The 17190-nt window shown below is 36.5% G+C and overlaps 1 protein-coding gene across 2 annotated transcripts in view; it reads right to left on the reverse strand.

The window, feature by feature from the left end:
• Positions 1-1597: 1597 nt before the first annotated feature.
• PHACTR2 (phosphatase and actin regulator 2) overlaps positions 1598-17190 on the reverse strand; it is a 131824-nt gene continuing 116231 nt past the window's right edge. For both annotated transcript variants that reach the window (XM_060167708.1, XM_060167709.1), the window contains 2 exons: positions 16283-16359; positions 1598-8374 (listed from right to left, as the gene is read on the reverse strand). In XM_060167708.1, coding sequence (XP_060023691.1) covers positions 8359-8374; positions 16283-16359 — 93 coding nt within the window. In that variant the 3' untranslated portion in view covers positions 1598-8358. The remainder of the gene's footprint in view (positions 8375-16282; positions 16360-17190) is intronic.

Genomic DNA, 17190 nt, shown 5'->3' on the forward strand with positions numbered 1-17190 from the left:
TTTTTTTTGCGGTACACGGGCCTCTCACCGTTGTGGCCTCTCCCATTGTGGAGCACAGGCTCCGGACGCGCAGGCTCAGCGGCCCTGGCTCACGGGCTCAGCCGCTCCGCGGCATGTGGGATCTTCTCAGACCAGGGCACGAACCCGTGTCCCCTGCATTGGCAGGCAGACTCTCAACCACTGCACCACCAGTGAAGCCCCTACTTTCCTTTTATTCCTCAAATTGAGTGAAACCAATTTTTCCCCAAATACAGTATATACTCTTCCAACATTACAACTTTGTTTACATCATTCCCTCCAACCAGAGGGAATGATGTAATTTGGTACCTAGAAATGGTACCACTTTTAGCAAAAGAGCAAGAAAACCTTTACACAAATGTTACATTCTTAACCTTTCTCTAGAGCTTTATGTGTTCTACTATTAGTGTCCACTTTTTACAGGACAGAGTTCAAAACTCACAAACCGAACAAGGACTTGGGTTGTCTGGACAGCAGTGCTGGTGGCAGCAACTCCACGCCATGTCTGAGTTGAGGTCCCACAAAGAGTTTTGTCAAATTTAATAAAGTTTAATAAATCCGATGCTATCAAACCACTGTAGAAAATGAAAAAATTGTCCATTACTTACCTCCATTAGGTTTTAGAAAGTAATGTTTCCATGTAGAACCTGGTTGAATGTGAGAAAAAGTGGAAAGTAGTTGTTGAACTACTACACCTACCTTGGAGATGTACTGCTGATTTTTAAGGGCAAACTTGGGGCCAATTTTCAAGCCTATTCTACTTTTTGGTCCCAATCTTCTCTCTTACAGGTCTTCCCTCCAGGATAAAGGTACACAAAATTGCTTTTCAACTTTCCACTCATACTTTTGCCCTTGTCCTGGAGTTGAGGGAGGCTCATGTACAATTTGTAACCACTGCTGAAAAACATGAAAAGTATATTGCAATTCCTTTTCTGGTCAAAATATGTTCCCAAGCTCTCTCCTTGTTTGTAATACATTAAATAGTAGGCATAATGAGGAAGTCTGTTTATTTTCTATATGAGAAACTCTAAAGGGACTATCTTATTTTCACACATTATAATGTGAATGAAAACAGCAATAGCAAATCTCCTCAGATATAAAAAGACAGGAAGTTTTTAAAATAAACTGTAAACTGCTGTTTAAAGCAGTAATTCTTTAGACGGATATTTTAAATTAAAAGTACAAACCGGGCTTCCCTGGTGGCACAGTGGTTGAGAGTCCGCCTGCCGATGAAGGTGACGCGGGTTCGTGCCCCGGTCCGGGAAGATCCCACAAGCTGCCGAGCAGCTGGGCCTGTGAGCCATGGCTGCTGAGCCTGCGTGTCCGGAGCCTGTGCTCCTCAACGGGAGTGGCCACAACAGTGAGAGGCCCGCGTACCGCAAAAAAAAAAAAAAAAAAAAAAAGTACAAACCACGAGGACTTAAATACAAAAAATTTTAAGTCAGGAAGAGTTGAAATTACAGGCAATTAGAAAAGCTGTCTTATTCTTGCTTTACAGGTGAGGACTCTGTGAGCTGTTAATTTAAAAATACCGAGCACTGTCTGAATACAATAGAAATTGGAACAAACTGAAGCTGGGAACTTCCCAATGATTTTATTGAGGTAACTTTTCCCAGTTTTATACATATATGCATTTATATATACTTAAGAAAGCTAAACAATGTTCTAAGGCACTTGGAATTGTGCACAGCAAAGTATCCTACAATATTATACAACTACATAGAGCATAATTTTGCTTTTTAAATAACACAAACACCAATACGGAATAAAAAAGATAATACATAGTCTTTCAGGTTACAATAGTGGAATTACATATACATATGTGTGTATACTTGTAGATATTTATACCCACATACTATAATACAGTACAGGTTTAAGAACAACAACAAAAAAGAGAAACTGTCATGTAATCAGTACACAGTTCCAGTTATTTATAGTCACAGATACTATACCTGTGTAATATGTAGGGTTAGATCACTCACTGGAAATTAGAAATCATTCAGTCTGATAACGATCACAGCTTACCAATCTTATCACTTCCACCAAAGCTTGAAATAACGAAAGAATGCATATAGTTCTTTATATAAAAATCACTGTTACACAGAAAAAAGATGACTAGTTTGAGTTTTTAGTAGGTACTAAATCTGGTGAAATTGGTGCAGAATGTTTTGAACACATTGGCACATTTCTAAGCCACAGAAGAAATATTTTAAAAAATAAAAATAAAAATTAGTGCCTATATTTTTAGTGATGAAAGTGGTTTGACCCTAGATTCATTCAGGTTGTTTTTGAATGCGAGTTAGCATTGCCATGGCGATTTCTTGTGGAAATTCTCTAAGCAATGTATACATAGTCAAACTATAACAAAACATCCAGTAAGGGAAAAGCCCCCTAAATTGGCAAGTGGCACAAATATCATTGGCATTTTAACATACCACAAAATTGACCTGAGGGTGGAGTGGCATTCTGCCTCATTTACTCCCTTCAATTTATTCTTAAAAAAAAAAAAAAAAAGTATTTCACAAGAATTCTTAAGCACCATCTAAAAATTCACAATATAATCACCTTTATTGACTGAGTCGCTCTGCTTCAGAAAAGATATTTAGAAATTTTAGTATTGAAAACAATTATAGTGGCTAACTTCATTCGATCTGTTAGCCACAATACATCCAAATAATTTCGAGACATATTTACCATTCAGTTTTGGAGATAAAAAGTTACGAAAGGAATAAGTATGTTTATGTACTGTTAGTATAGTATAATGTTTCACCTAGGTAAAACTCATTTTGTGTCTGATCATCGTCGAACTATGAACGATATGCAAGCAATCCACAGCTCACCCATGTTTCCTTCATAATTTAGTATTCACAAATCTAAGAAAAGTTGAACTGCATGGCTATATTTATGCAGGGGGGAATTCAAGCATGTGCATGTGGATTAAATGCTTCTTTAATAGGATAAAGAGGCAATTGTTTGGGAACTCATGGGATGCAGCTTACCAGGTGAAATCTAATGGTGATTTTCATAGACCAAGAGTTTTGTTTATGTGGACTGTTAGCTGTCGTGTTTGTGGTTAAGCCATGCAGTGATCCTCATGACACTGACAAGGATTATGACCAACAGTGTAGTTCTGAGGTAAAATTGTGAGGCAAAAAACAAAAACCAAAAAAGTGTACTTCATGTGAAATCTCCCCTTTAAGTACATACAGGGACTAATCAAGCGACTATGCCTGTCGGAACTGCCTAGGCTACTCAGTAACCTCCTCCCTGAAGAACTGGTAAACTAAAGCTGCATCAGAAGGCTAGAAACAAAAGGCTAGAAAGATGATGGGGGAGGAAACTACTCAGGGCCCAAAGAAATGCAAGGGAGTCAAGATGATGTTTTGAGATAGACACTTTTTCCTGTGTCCTCAAATTGCAGTAGACAGTGGCATTTAAGGGAGGAGGTACTGCCCTCCCAGGAGGGCATCTGAACATGGGGGAGCGCTTTTTACTTTTCGTATTTACAATGGCTGGGCATACAACTGGCATTTAGGCAGCAGGGGCCTGGGAGAGTAAATATCTTGCAATGTGTGGGACATTTCTGTACAAAAAGAATTGCCCAGCTCCAAATGCCAACAGTACCCCACTGAGAAACACTGATGGAGTGCTTTGCTCATATGTGCAGCTGTGCTAGCAATGTGAAAAGCTAAATGACATTTTTCTGTGCAGTAAATCCTAGCCTAGCTAAAAATGACCCTTGCCTATAGGGTTGGCTTTTGGTGGGAATAGCTGCTATAGGATTCTCGCTTTTTGCCAGAAATCTTATAGCGTGTACAATAGGATTTCTTAATTTGGGATAAACCTGTCTTTGAAAAAGCATAAGTGGGCTATTTTTTCAGTTCTTTTCTAGAAATGTTAATGGTGGTTTGCATTTCCATAAAGAGCTTAAGCTTAATGATTACAAAAAGTAAGTGGAAAGTGAAAATGAGAATGGGTTGGGAGTATTCTACCCTTGTCCTACCACGCTTTGATCACTGCCAAATTATAATAACGCCTCATGCTGCTCTTTGAAACTTGCGTGTCAACTATTTGGAGATGTGCTTTCTCTCAGAAAGATGGTCCTATTAATTTGATGATTACTTTTGCTGTTGCATTCCCGTCTAGGACATATTTCAGCTCCAAAATTTCATTCTGCTTTGGCAAGTAAAACAATGTGACATATACTCAAATGCCCAATAGTGTAAGATCAGCCAGTTCAAGTGGCCAAGGGAAAACGCTGTAAATAAATTGCATCTTAGTGGTTCCTTAGTGCTCATAACATTCTCTAACAATGTGAAGAAATTAATTATTGTCTCAAAGTATATACTTTCCCTAGTAAGATTAGGCTTAATAATATGATTGGATCTAGGAATGTTTAAGCTACCATACCGATGAAATGACATAAATTGATGTATCTTGTACTAGCTTGATTCCATCTCACCTATTCTGAGAATGATTTCTCACTCTGTGTGAAATGTGCTGCTGGGACGAATTAAAGAAATAATATGACATTTTTGAAGAGCTTTCGCTGTTTAAATGTGGACATACTACTATGTGATAGACGAGGTTGCTTTTTTCTATTGTGAATACAGTATAATTTGTGAAAGTTGTGTCTGACTCTATTAAGTATAAATACAATGCCTGTTTTTGTGTTAAAATGTGGTACACATTAGGATATGCAATGCTAATGCAGATTTTTCTCTCTTTCAAGTGTAAGTTACTGTATTTTTTTAAGTGCCAATGCAGCACTGAATTAACTGCAGGTTGTAAAACCTGAGTTATGGGTTTTAAGGACTTATCTCTCATTTTCAATATTCGATGATTATTCAAGGGTGTATTCAATTCCTCTACTTCCTTAAAAAGATTTTCACTGACATTTTAGAACTTTCTACAAACAATATATTTACTAACATAAGAGAAAGATAAGTGATTACAATCATTATGCTAATAAAGGATATGAAAATGAAACCAGAAAGTCGGTTTTTCTGGGTAAATCAGATAGACGAGTGTGCTTTTTTTCCATTTAAAACAGCTGTTCAAATACCCAAACTAGTTCTCTGAATATTATAGATTTCATCTAAATAATTTTAGGAATTATCATAAAGGTAAACTATATTGAACAAAAAGAAAATGCTAGACATTTCACACCATACGAAATTATCAGGCAGGGCTGCCAAAAATTAACACTAATCACTGGAGAACTAGTTTTGTCAGCCTAATTGGTAATGACCATGAAGATGCTGATAAAGCTAATGGCATCTTCTTACTACCTTACTGTTACTGTTCTTTTTCTCCATTTTAAAAAAGATGGAAATGGTCACTTCGGTTTTTACAGTCTGTCTAGTTTTTTCCTGCCTGTGACCTTTCTGGAGATGGATTTGTTCTCTTCCTTAATCACATCTTAGGGACCCAGGAAAACCACTCACTTCTTCTACGTCAGCCTAATGTTGCACTTTAAATAGGAAAAACCCTGGTGTTGTATTACAACAACCCAATTCACATAAACATGTATTTTTATAGAACCGTAGCTTATCGGTTGGATTGCAGAAATGCTGGCATTAGGCGGATACATAATTCTATGGAGGGTGGTCCACATCTTTGTATCCTTTTAGGGCTGCCAGGCAAGATGGGCTGCTGAGATGGATATGCAGTGTTTCTGCCTTTTAAAATTAGCTACTGGGGATATGGGGATGTATGGATACGTATAGCTGATTCATTTTGTTTGTTATACAGCAGAAACTAACACAACATGGTAAAGCAATTATAGTCCAAGAAAGACATTAAAAAAAAGTAAAATTATCTATTAAAATAGAGCTTCATTCTGCAAAATATAGCTTAGCTCATAATCCTTCCATTCTTTCCATAGCTTTTTATTTAAAGGGTCATTCTAATGAAATAATTTGTGGTTCCAATTCTTAAAAATTAAACTAGTATTGGTTAATTTTTTTGACTTTTAAACTTTTCCCTAAACATGTCAATCATTAGAAGAAAAAGTATGGGTAGTTCATAAATCTGACATATCATACAAGGAAAACAATATATTGAGGGACCAGAGTTTCATTTTTGTACCGAGTGCATTTCAGTGTAGGGAATAAAAAAACTGTATCACATGTACTGCTAGTGGGGAAAAAATGGTTCCTTTTATCAACCAAATAGAGACTTTCTATGATATGTATCTTGAGTGATAAAACAGTGATAAATGTCTTATATTTACCATTTTTATAGGGGCCTTGTGATTAGAAATTAAAATGATGTTCTAAGATTATAAGTATAGAAAATTAAAATAACACTACATTCCTTGGTATTTTTCCCAAGACACTAAAATGACAATAAAACAATATCATAAGGAAAAACATGGCTTCAGCAAAAAACTGGAACCTAGTTAATATCTGTGGCTGGATTTAAACACTATGAAATGGATAAAACTTCAGCCAGAGAAAGACACTTGGGCATACAGAAAAAGTTTTTCAAAACAAAAATACATCTTACTCTATCAAGGACATGACAATAGTGTAGAATTCTAGGTTTATTTTATTAATGCATATAGCTGAGTACAGCAAGAGGTGTCAGCACCGCTGGCTACTTTTCTTAGTTATAAAACGGTCCTGGCTTTTTGTAATAGGCTAAGCGGGACTAAATTTTTTTTTATTTTTGAAGCAAAATCATCCAATTTTAAGTGGTTCTTTAAAATGTAAATGAATGGCAGGATCCAAATTTGTCCACCAGATTAAATGTTTGCCTTTTGGTTGAAATAGAAAATTAGAGTTTTCCATATAATGCACCAGAATCATTTCAGAAAATCCTAGTCCAAACTCTGAGAATAAAATAAAGTCTATTTAGGTCTTGTCTTGTTGTTATACATCTCATGTGTTTTTAATAAAAGGGGCACAAAACAATCATGAAAGAACAATGAAATGCAAGGTGGTATTTACATATGGTCATTTGTACTTGGGAGCAGAAGCCATACTATGTCTGTGACTCCATGGAAAACAGTAAGATGACAATAGAGGACTTCTTAATGTAAACGATATTGACTGTAGGCTCATAGGGAAATCTTCCATAACTTTAATCTCACTGATTATTTTGCACTGAAAGTCAATGCTATATTTATGGATGCAATCTGCAGACTCTTAAAATATCAAATGAGGTTCTCCTCACTTACAACTTAGCAGAAATTTTCTGTTCTTTTAAGTCTTTGGGTGAGTATTTTTTTAATCCATGTGCTTTATTTTTTTAATAGCAGCAATCCGACTTAATGCAGCATGGAAAATAAGTAGTTCTTTTCATTCCTATTCAGAGCTAACTGCTGGCAGAAAACTTGCATTTCGCTTAAGTTTTAACTTTGGATTCAGACTTTTTAAAAAGGTGCCATGATTGTCGATATTATCTTCTTCAGATCAAGTATGATGGTTTCAACATTGGAGATAATCAAGCTAGGGAAAGACCAAAAGATTTATTTCTAAAGCCTGCTACAGATTTATAGGGTCGAATAATTACGTCTGACTTTATTCCCAGTCCTATAATCCTCGTGGAAGGTTGGTACATTAGATAAGGAGTATTAAAAAAAAAATGTAAAGTATGTCTAGCTATGCTACTTAAAGCATGCAACAAAATTTGGGTAAGCATGCTTATTAAGAGTCAGTAAAAGCCTCTCGCATTTAAGAAAAAGGTACATGAAAACACTCAGACTTATTTCTGGCAACTGAATTCACTGGCACAACAAAAAAATAATGGTACGACACTGTACCAATATAATGATGAAACAAGAATATTCTTCTAGGGTCAGGTCTTTAGGAAATCCACCTTGGGTGATTAAACTCCCAAATCCCTTAATAAGTTTCAACTACCAAAAGCCTACTTTGAAAATACCTTTATGCTTCCATTTCTTCTTTTCATTAACATAATGAAGTACTTCTCTTGCTTTCTGATTTTCAACCCCCCACCCCTCTCCAGTGCTCAGAAATTCCATTCCCCATTCTTCTTTAACTTGCACTCTTAAATGTGGCTTTCTGGCAACAGGGAACCAGCGATTGTCTTCTGCTCATCTTCTTTGATTAAAACTCCTGATGAAGAATAAGTGGTGTAACCATGGTATCCCCTTACCATCAATCCACATGCTGGACAGCAGAGTCGCTGCACCCTTCCCTTTGCTTGTTGGCCTATCCGGGCTGTATAGGTGGGGAGCACGTTCCACACGCTTCCTTCACCACAAGTTAAACGGAAACACACACATTCAAATCCCAGTGCAATATCAGGTTTTCAGGAAGCGAGGATTCCCCCAAAGATGATCAGTCTGTTTCCAAAGAGTCTCACACTTCATTATGGACGATGAAACCTGAAATATGAAACAGAAACTCTGTGAGACAGTAGAGAAACACAACTCTGCATTCAGTGAAATGAATAAGTTACAGCAATGTTTATGATCAAAGGCAGCTCTAGCATCCCCAACTGAATTACTGTTCTAAGTTACTGTCAGAACAGAATACCATTATAAACGTCACGTGGGAAAGCAGAGACAGCCCCTCTACAAAAGATGCTGCTTGGGCTTCCCTGGTGGCGCGGCGGTTGAGAGTCCGCCTGCCGATGCAGGGAATGCGGGTTCGTGCCCCAGTCCGGGAAGATCCCACATGCCGCAGAGCGGCTGGGCCCGTGAGCCATGGCCGCCGAGCCTGCGCGTCCAGAGCCTGTGCTCCACAACGGGAGAGGCCACAACAGTGAGTGGCCCGCCAACCGCAAAAAAAAAAAAAAAAAAAAATCAGATTGGGCAACAAAGTAGCCAATGGACCAGGAGAGATTTAGAACCTTTTAAAGCGAAGCATTTTCCTGGAAAGTGTCCTGCTTTTAATTTCCAAAAATTAGCAGGACACTACAATTTGCTACTATTTGCCCATGGATCCATTAGAGAAAGAGTTCACAGACTGGATTTTGTTGGAAGGTCAGGCCATCATCAGCACAGCTTCTACGTTGGTGAAGAAAAGAAGAGGACTAACCAATACTGTGACTGCAATAATATGCGGACAAAGCTGCAGAGGGTCAGAAGTGCTACCTCAGGACTTCCCTGGTGGTCCAGTGGGTAAGACTGCGCTCCCAATGCAGGAGGCCCAGGTTCGATCCCTGGTCAGGGAAGTAGATCCTGCTTGCTGCAACTGAGAAGCCCGCATGCCGCAACTAAGAAGTTGGCACGCTGCAACTAAATGATCCCACATGCCGCAGTGAAGATCCTGTGTGCCGCAACTAAGACAGTGCAGCCAAAATTAAAATAAATAAATAAATGTAACCTCTCTTCATATGCACTGCCCAGATCTGGTCAAAAAACCCGTATATTTTCTTGCACTATCCAATCAGAAAAGGACATTTATATCCTATTTAAATTAGGCATCTTATCTTCAAAATCAACTCTTAAATTTTATGGTTAGAGGTCCTAAAAATGCAAATTATTCTTAAGTTTGGTACTACTCAGTGGTTTGCGTTCATTTTAAGGTACATGAAGTTCAGCTTTACCTCGGGGGAAGTTTGCCTGTCTAACAGAATGACAGTTTTGGCTTTAGGCTTCAAGTTGATGAAGCAATAAATAGGTTTCCTGTGCTCTCAGGATACTTAAGCTTTTCGTCCACCCTTTCTTCAGAACTTTCCTGCAACTCAAATTTGAAGTTATCTATATTTTCTTCTTCTTGTTAAAACTGCAATAAATCTTTCTTATTTTCATACTGTTGAGAGGGAGTGAATAGGAGGAAAAAGCTAATTTTAAGTCATGGAATTCAAGTAAAGATAGTTATTTTCCATAACAGTTCCTCTACAAATTAATATATAAAAATGTCCTCACCTTCCTGTAAATTCATTCAGATAATATAAAATATGAAATTACTCAAAGTGTAAAATATTACTTTCCTATAATTTCCTAATTGATATATACAGAAATCCTGAATAATTCATTTTCCCTTTATTTAAAAGGGTTTAATGGTCACGGCACATACACTTACGTTAAACAAATGAGGAGACTCTCCTAAACCACTGTTCCTTGTTCAACCGGAGTCAGATGACATGCTGGATGGGATTTTGTTAGTCTGAATAGGCAACCATACTTGCAACTCTGGTGGTCGAAGCAGCATTTTGCAATTCTTTTTAGTTTCTGTCCAGGTATTAAATAAATGGAGCACCCAAGAGAGAAATGAGTATGCAGAAGCAGCCTTCTCATTTCTCTGTAGAGGGGCCCTGAATTAATGTTTATTGAGGTCACAGGTGTAGTTCTTGCCATGTCACATTTTGATAAACCTATCTAGAAGCTCAAAGAGTGGTTTAATTTATCTGTAAATCCACATTGGATAGTAATAACTTAAGGTGGCACAGAATGAGAAAATTTCTTTAAATACACACACACACACACACACACACCCCTCAACATAGCTACATTAGGAAATTTGAAAGGTAGAGAAAAGGAAAGAAAACACCTATAGGCTCTCTCTATTGATTTATAATATTGTTGGAGTTTCAGGTATATAGCAAAGTGATTGAGTTATATATATATATTTTTTCAGATTATTTGCCATTACAGGTTATTACAAGATATTGAATATAGTTCTGTATGTTATACAGTAAATCCTTGTTGCTTATGTATTTTATGTATAGTAGTTTGTATCTGTTAATCCCATACTCCTAATTTATCCCTCCCACCCTCCGTTTTCCCTTTGGTAACCATAAGTTTATTTCCTATGTCTGTGAGTCTGTTTCTGTTTTGTATATAGATTCAGGTGTATTATTTTTTAGATCCCATACCTAAGTGATATCGTATAATATGTGTCTTTCTCTGATTTACTTTGCTTAGTATGATATTCTGTAGGTCCATCCATGTTGCTACAAGTGGCAATATTTCATTCTTTTTTAAGCCTGAGTGTTTTAACATTGTTTCTTATTTTTCTTCTATGCATCTGAATTTTAAAATAAAACAAACCACTGCCATATATATACATACACACACACACACACACACACACACACACACACACACACACACACACACACACACACACACACACACACACACACACACACACACACCCCTTTAGTCAGCATCTGGATTTTTCCACTTAACATTATGCCAATAATCTCTTGAGGTCCGTTCTGACTCTAAGAGTTGTCAATTTAATGATCCTTTGCTTAATATAATAAGCAAACAATTTAAAAGCTAATAAAATTATATATATGAAAATGCTACTTTGCATACTCTAAAAATGTTCTTATTTACAAAATTCAAAGTCTGTTTTTAAAAGCCATATTCTCTCTTGATTATAAATCTGATACATGTTGACATTTAAAAAAATTTGGAAATCAGAAAATATCCAAAGGTTATAACTAACCATAGATCCTACCATTCAGCTGTAACCATTTTAAAGTTTAGTTTTTACATAAATTGTTTTCAAACAATTTACATGTCTTTATAATTTAGAGAATTATTTTAAATTGTAGAAATCCCATTTACTATGGAAAGGGAAGTGGGTTTTCTTTGCCATGGTGATCTGTTTCCAGAATGCAATGGCCCCATTTAATAGTACAGTGCCCTTCAAACGGTCTTCTGGGTTTTGAACAGTAGGCTGGGTGGGCAGCTGCTGAGGGGGAGAAAAAAACAGTATGTGTCTGGACAGGCAGCAAGTGTTCTAAAAAACAGAGGTTAAATCCTGGTACCTTGCAGGCCAAAGGATGAATTCTTATGGGGACCACTTATCCTCATGTTTCTCACATGACCCTAGAATGCATTCCAATTCCAAGAGCCATCTGGAGAAACTGGGGGAATTAGATGAAAGAGTGGATCACTACAATCCCTCTTCAGGTCAAACATGCAGAGAACGTACTCCAGGATGGAGTTTTCAGAGGTGTCTTCTCGGTACAGGAACAGCAGTAATACCACAGTATTACTGCCAGCACACTCTTCATGAAAAGCCACCATGATGGACTCCTCATTTACAGAAAGAGGACTTCAGAAATAGATCCTTCATTTTTTTCTCTTAAATATTTTTTTCTTGACTAGGTAATAAATTCTTATGTTTCAAAAATTCAAAAGGTTCGTAAGGGTGAATAGTGAAGTCTCTCCCACCATGCCTGCCCCAGTCATCTGATTTCCCTCCCAGAGGCAACCAATGTTACCAGTTTTTTGTGACTCTCTACAGAGATACAGAAGCAAAGGAAGCTTTGTATAGGAATGCATCCTCCCAGTGTTGACTGATACATCACTGTGTGGGAGATCATCACTGGATGAAGAGGTGCCTGGGCAGAAGAAGCAGGGCTGTCTCAACCCTTTTATGAACCACTCTAAATCACAGGCAGTTAATAGGTTTTGATTTTGAAGGGAAGGCTTACTTGATATAAGGAGATAACATCTGGCACTAATGAGAAAGGCTAATAAGTGAGCTGCTCTCTATCTGGGTTGCATTTAAATGGCCAGGTCATGATCCATGGCATGTTTATTCCTTCCAAGGGTGGCTGAGACTAAAGGCACCACCATCTCCTACATGAGCAATTTTCTAAATGTAAAACATTATCATATGTTTATATTATTTTGATAAGACTAAGCAGTATTTACCAAACCTTTCACCTTTTAAAAGAAATACTGAAAACAACTTAAAAAATCGTAAGTATTATTTTTATGTCTCAGAGCCTAAATATTTCTCTACTGGAATACAATTCTAATGATGTAATATACATTGATGGAAAAATCACAGGAGACATTTGCTTTACTGCCAAGTTTTAAAGAATACTTAAGCAAGGAATATTTGTCTTAGTGATATGAATATTTAATTTTTCCTTATCCAGAAATTTAATTTTCTAAAAAATTGAACTATAATTGACTTGTAATATTATATTTGTTTCAGAAATACAACATAGTGATTCAGTGTTTTTATACATTATGAAGTGATCACCATGATAAGTCTGTTACCATCTGTCACCATACAAAGTTATTACAATATTACTGACTATATTCCCCATGCTGTATATTACACTCTCATGGCTTATTTATTTTATAACTGGAAGTTTGTACCTCTTAATCCCCTTCACCTAATTCACCCCTTCCTCCACCAGTGTCTTTAAAAGACATTTTTAAGAGTGTTAACCAATACATTTTTGGGAAAACTTTTAAAGCTTACTTTGTATCAGCTGTTAAAAAAAAAAAAAAGCCTATGATTTTCTCTTGAAATGCAGTCATCCCTGTTTGCATCTATTAATATTTGCTTAAACAATGAAGATAACAATTGACTATTTTACGGCACACACAAACACTCCAAATTTCTATAGATGAATAAATACAGAAAAATAGCCAATAGAATTTTAAAGGTGAAAAAGACTCCATCAGATTTAAAAATATACTACAAATCTATTCTAACTAAACTGTGTGACACAGTGCCAGGACAGACAATAGCTCATTAGAACCCAATACAGAATCTGGAAATTGATCCTTAATGGTCTTCTTTTAATAAAGAAGAATTTCACATAAAGGGGGAAACAAATGGCATAGGGACAATTGATTATTGATTTAGAACAAGGAAAGTCAACAACAACAACAAAAATAGAACACAGTAAAGTTAGTTTACTCCTTTGAATCATACATACAAATAAATGCCCGATGAATGAAAGATTTAAGTATTAAAAAAACCACATATAAAAATCAAAGATGAGTTTTATAATCTTGGCCATCCTCCATAAGACACAAAATAATGAACTAAAACATAACAATATACACAAATTTGAATATGCAAAAATTTAAACAAAAGACCGTAAAAAGAGTTAAAACATTAACTACAGATTGGGGGAAAGTATTGTGACACATGTAACAAAGGGCCAATAGCCACAATATTTAAGGAAGTTGTACTAATCCATATGAAAAATACAAACAACTCCAAAGAGAACTGGTCAAAGCACAGCAAATTAGAAAAAAATCAATAAAAATACGTAAAAATGCCTAACCTTACAGAAATCAATGAAATAGGATATTGTTGTTCATTCTTTAGAACCCCCACCACCCCAAAATACTGATGAAGGTGAGTAGACCAGTCATGTTCATAAACTGGAGGTCGCAGTGAAAACTGTGTCCTTTGGAAAGACAAGAGAATAGTAATCCCTCAAAATGTTAGAAAATATATGTTTAGTGGATATAGCAAATACTCATATACTACACAAATATTGGCATGTATGCAAAAGAGTGTATTTACAAAGAAAGTCAAGGTAGCATTGTTTAAATAATGGAAAAATGAAATTTTCATAAACATCCATCAATAGAATAATTGTTCAACAACTTACAGCATACTGTATTATCTATGAAATGCCATAGAGTCATTCAAATGAATGAAATATATGCTAACATGGACAGATTTTCTAGATGCTGTCTTTGTGTATAACTGAGAGGGGTACAGAAATGCATATAAGTACGTACACATATATCACATATATATACATGTTTGTGAATGTACAGAAAACTCTCTACAAAGATCTACACCAAACTTTTACCAGTGGTTCCTGTGAGAATGGGGATGAATTTGGGGAAGGAGTGAAGGAAGGTTTCATTTTTCCTTGATAGATTTTTGTGATGTTTGAATGCTTAATTAGAATATATTATTTGTGTACATAAGAATACATAGATAAAAAAGAAATGAACTTCATTTCTCCCTACATCCTACTTTTTTTACTTGGTCACAGTGTACAACAGAAGAAGAAGGACCTATGTGAGTATAAATGTTTAATTTTCATAAAATGAGAACTTTCGTATAAGTGCATTTAAAAAATTTGATTATTTCTATGGTAATTTATTCTTCATACAATGCTATCAATGAAAATGAGTTAATCAGTTACTACAATTCCTAGGAAAACTATACAGATGTAAAACTATCCTAAATGTCAAAAACTGGGTTGCGTGCAGTCACTACATCTCAGGACTCTCAGGGTGAGGACTCAGCGACACAAACACATGGCATCTCCCCAATTTCCTGGAGGTCCCACCCAGCTCAATGTCACCATAAATATCCAGCTGCCTTATGATGATCAACTTAACCGGAGAAGTGTGACCACAGTGTCAGATATTAGCAGGAACTCTTCCTGACCCCAGAAGCGGAAGGGAGAAAAGGAGAGGACAAATAGGTCTGCTTGATATGGGAAGGTGATGGGTCCAAGAGTAGATTATCATAGGATAAAGCACTCAAATAGAGAAAAAGTCTATATATTCAGGACATCTAAAAGCCCTACATGCATTTACAAATAAATATGATACAGGAGAAAACAAAACAAATAAGGAAGAACTATCCCTAGGAGAAAGGGGAATTTCTTCTACATGCCAGACATTATTATAGGACCAATAGCTATGGAGCAAGCAGGCCCCCATAAGCCTCGGGGAAGGGATTTGCTATTAAATTATGAAGATACTTCACCGCTGCCCTTATCATGGGACACGCTCCCCAGCAGGGAACACCACCACCAACAGGAACCACTGCAGATGCTGTCGTACCACAATGTATGGCTGCCCTACAGAGGCTGTTTCTAGTCTTGGGATCAGTATCTGCTTTCCAGAAAGACCTACCATGGTATTCTTCACATAATCATCTGTCCTCGTATGTTTTTTAGCAATTCAAGCTTTCAAAGATTTGATTCGCATGCAAATTCTTTGAAAAATCTTACATAATACCTGTTACATGTAGCAAAGCACGTAAACCCACGAGAGAAATAAACAGAACACCTGTGAAGTAGGGGGATCAGACTACATGATCATTCGGGTCCCTTCTGGTTTTAGCAGCTTGTGAAACTGAAGTGTGTTGGGAGGAAAAATGGTAGGAGTATAGTGATCTTCTGGGGCAGCAGTAAACATCGAATTCCTTTCTAAGCTACGTCTTCTAAAAATTGAGTTTCTACCCTCCCTAAGTTACGTGAGTTCAAAGCAGACACATATGTGCCCAAACTGGCTCTCACCAGCATCTGTTCTGGGTATAAAACTTCAACTGAGTCTCTTCAAGAGCAGAAGAAATGACGCTGATACTTGTTTTCGGGGCCAGAAAATAAAACTAAGAAAGAAATGAAAACATAGCCCTTTGGAATGATTCAGACTTCTTTAAAAGAAAAAAAAAGACTTAATTTTAGAAATGCTCACTAGATAGTGGGTGTTGTGTTAAACTATATTTTAAAAAAATTTTTAATTGTGATGAAATACATGTAACATAAGTTTACCATCTTACTCATTTTTAATTTGCTCAACTGCATTTTGTTTACCTACCTGGTAAACTGTCGACTCTCTTCATGAACTTCCATTTCTGTACTTTTAAATTCATTTAGTTCTTTCCTTATTGCCGCCTAAATAGGAAAAATACATAAACTGAATTGTTATTTAGATCACATATTTCCTCAGTATACATAGCATCAATGAAGCAGACATTCTTTGATGAAATGTCTTGGAGAAAGGCATTTCTAATTTCTACTAGGTAAAGGTATGACAAATGAAATGTCAATACTACAGCCAAACAAAAACCAGGACAGATTTCCTTCAGGTGACATTGGCAAGGCAGAGATGAAGGAGGCCTTTGCCAAACTCACCCTGGGGCCTGATCTGTGAGTCACCCACATGCCTCATCCTCGATGACCACAAGGATAGCACAGGTCAAGAGATTTTTTGAGAAACAATATCATTTTCCTATGAAAGTTCTGCATGTCGTACCACCCACAGCAACATGGCTTTGACGAGCTACCACAGAGCTACAGAGAAGGCAACTGCTGTTTATTCTTTTATATTGAAAGTTTAGACAATTAGAATTAAAAATTTCAGCACAACACTTCAAGCCACTCAAAGAAAATATCAAGTAGAATCCTATTACTATTACTATTTACTGAACACATAATCCATGTCATGTACATGATGGGGTTGGAAGAGATGCTATGTCCTTTCAGGTTGAAAAGCTGAGATACTCATCAAAATGTTAACATTAGTTACGTATTAACAATACTGGCTGAATCATGGATGGTTTTTCGGTTTCAACTATGTGCTTATCTTTATTTCCTAATTTTTCTAGGAAGAAGTTTTTCCTCATGTAAATGAAAAAATACTAATAAAAGTATCCCCATAACCTCTGAGAAATGGACTCTTCAGCTGAAACAGAATGACATTACAAACCACAGAGAATGGCTTTA

This window comes from Lagenorhynchus albirostris, chromosome 12, assembly GCF_949774975.1.
Source record: "Lagenorhynchus albirostris chromosome 12, mLagAlb1.1, whole genome shotgun sequence".
In the NCBI taxonomy this organism is placed as follows: Eukaryota; Metazoa; Chordata; class Mammalia; order Artiodactyla; family Delphinidae; genus Lagenorhynchus; species Lagenorhynchus albirostris.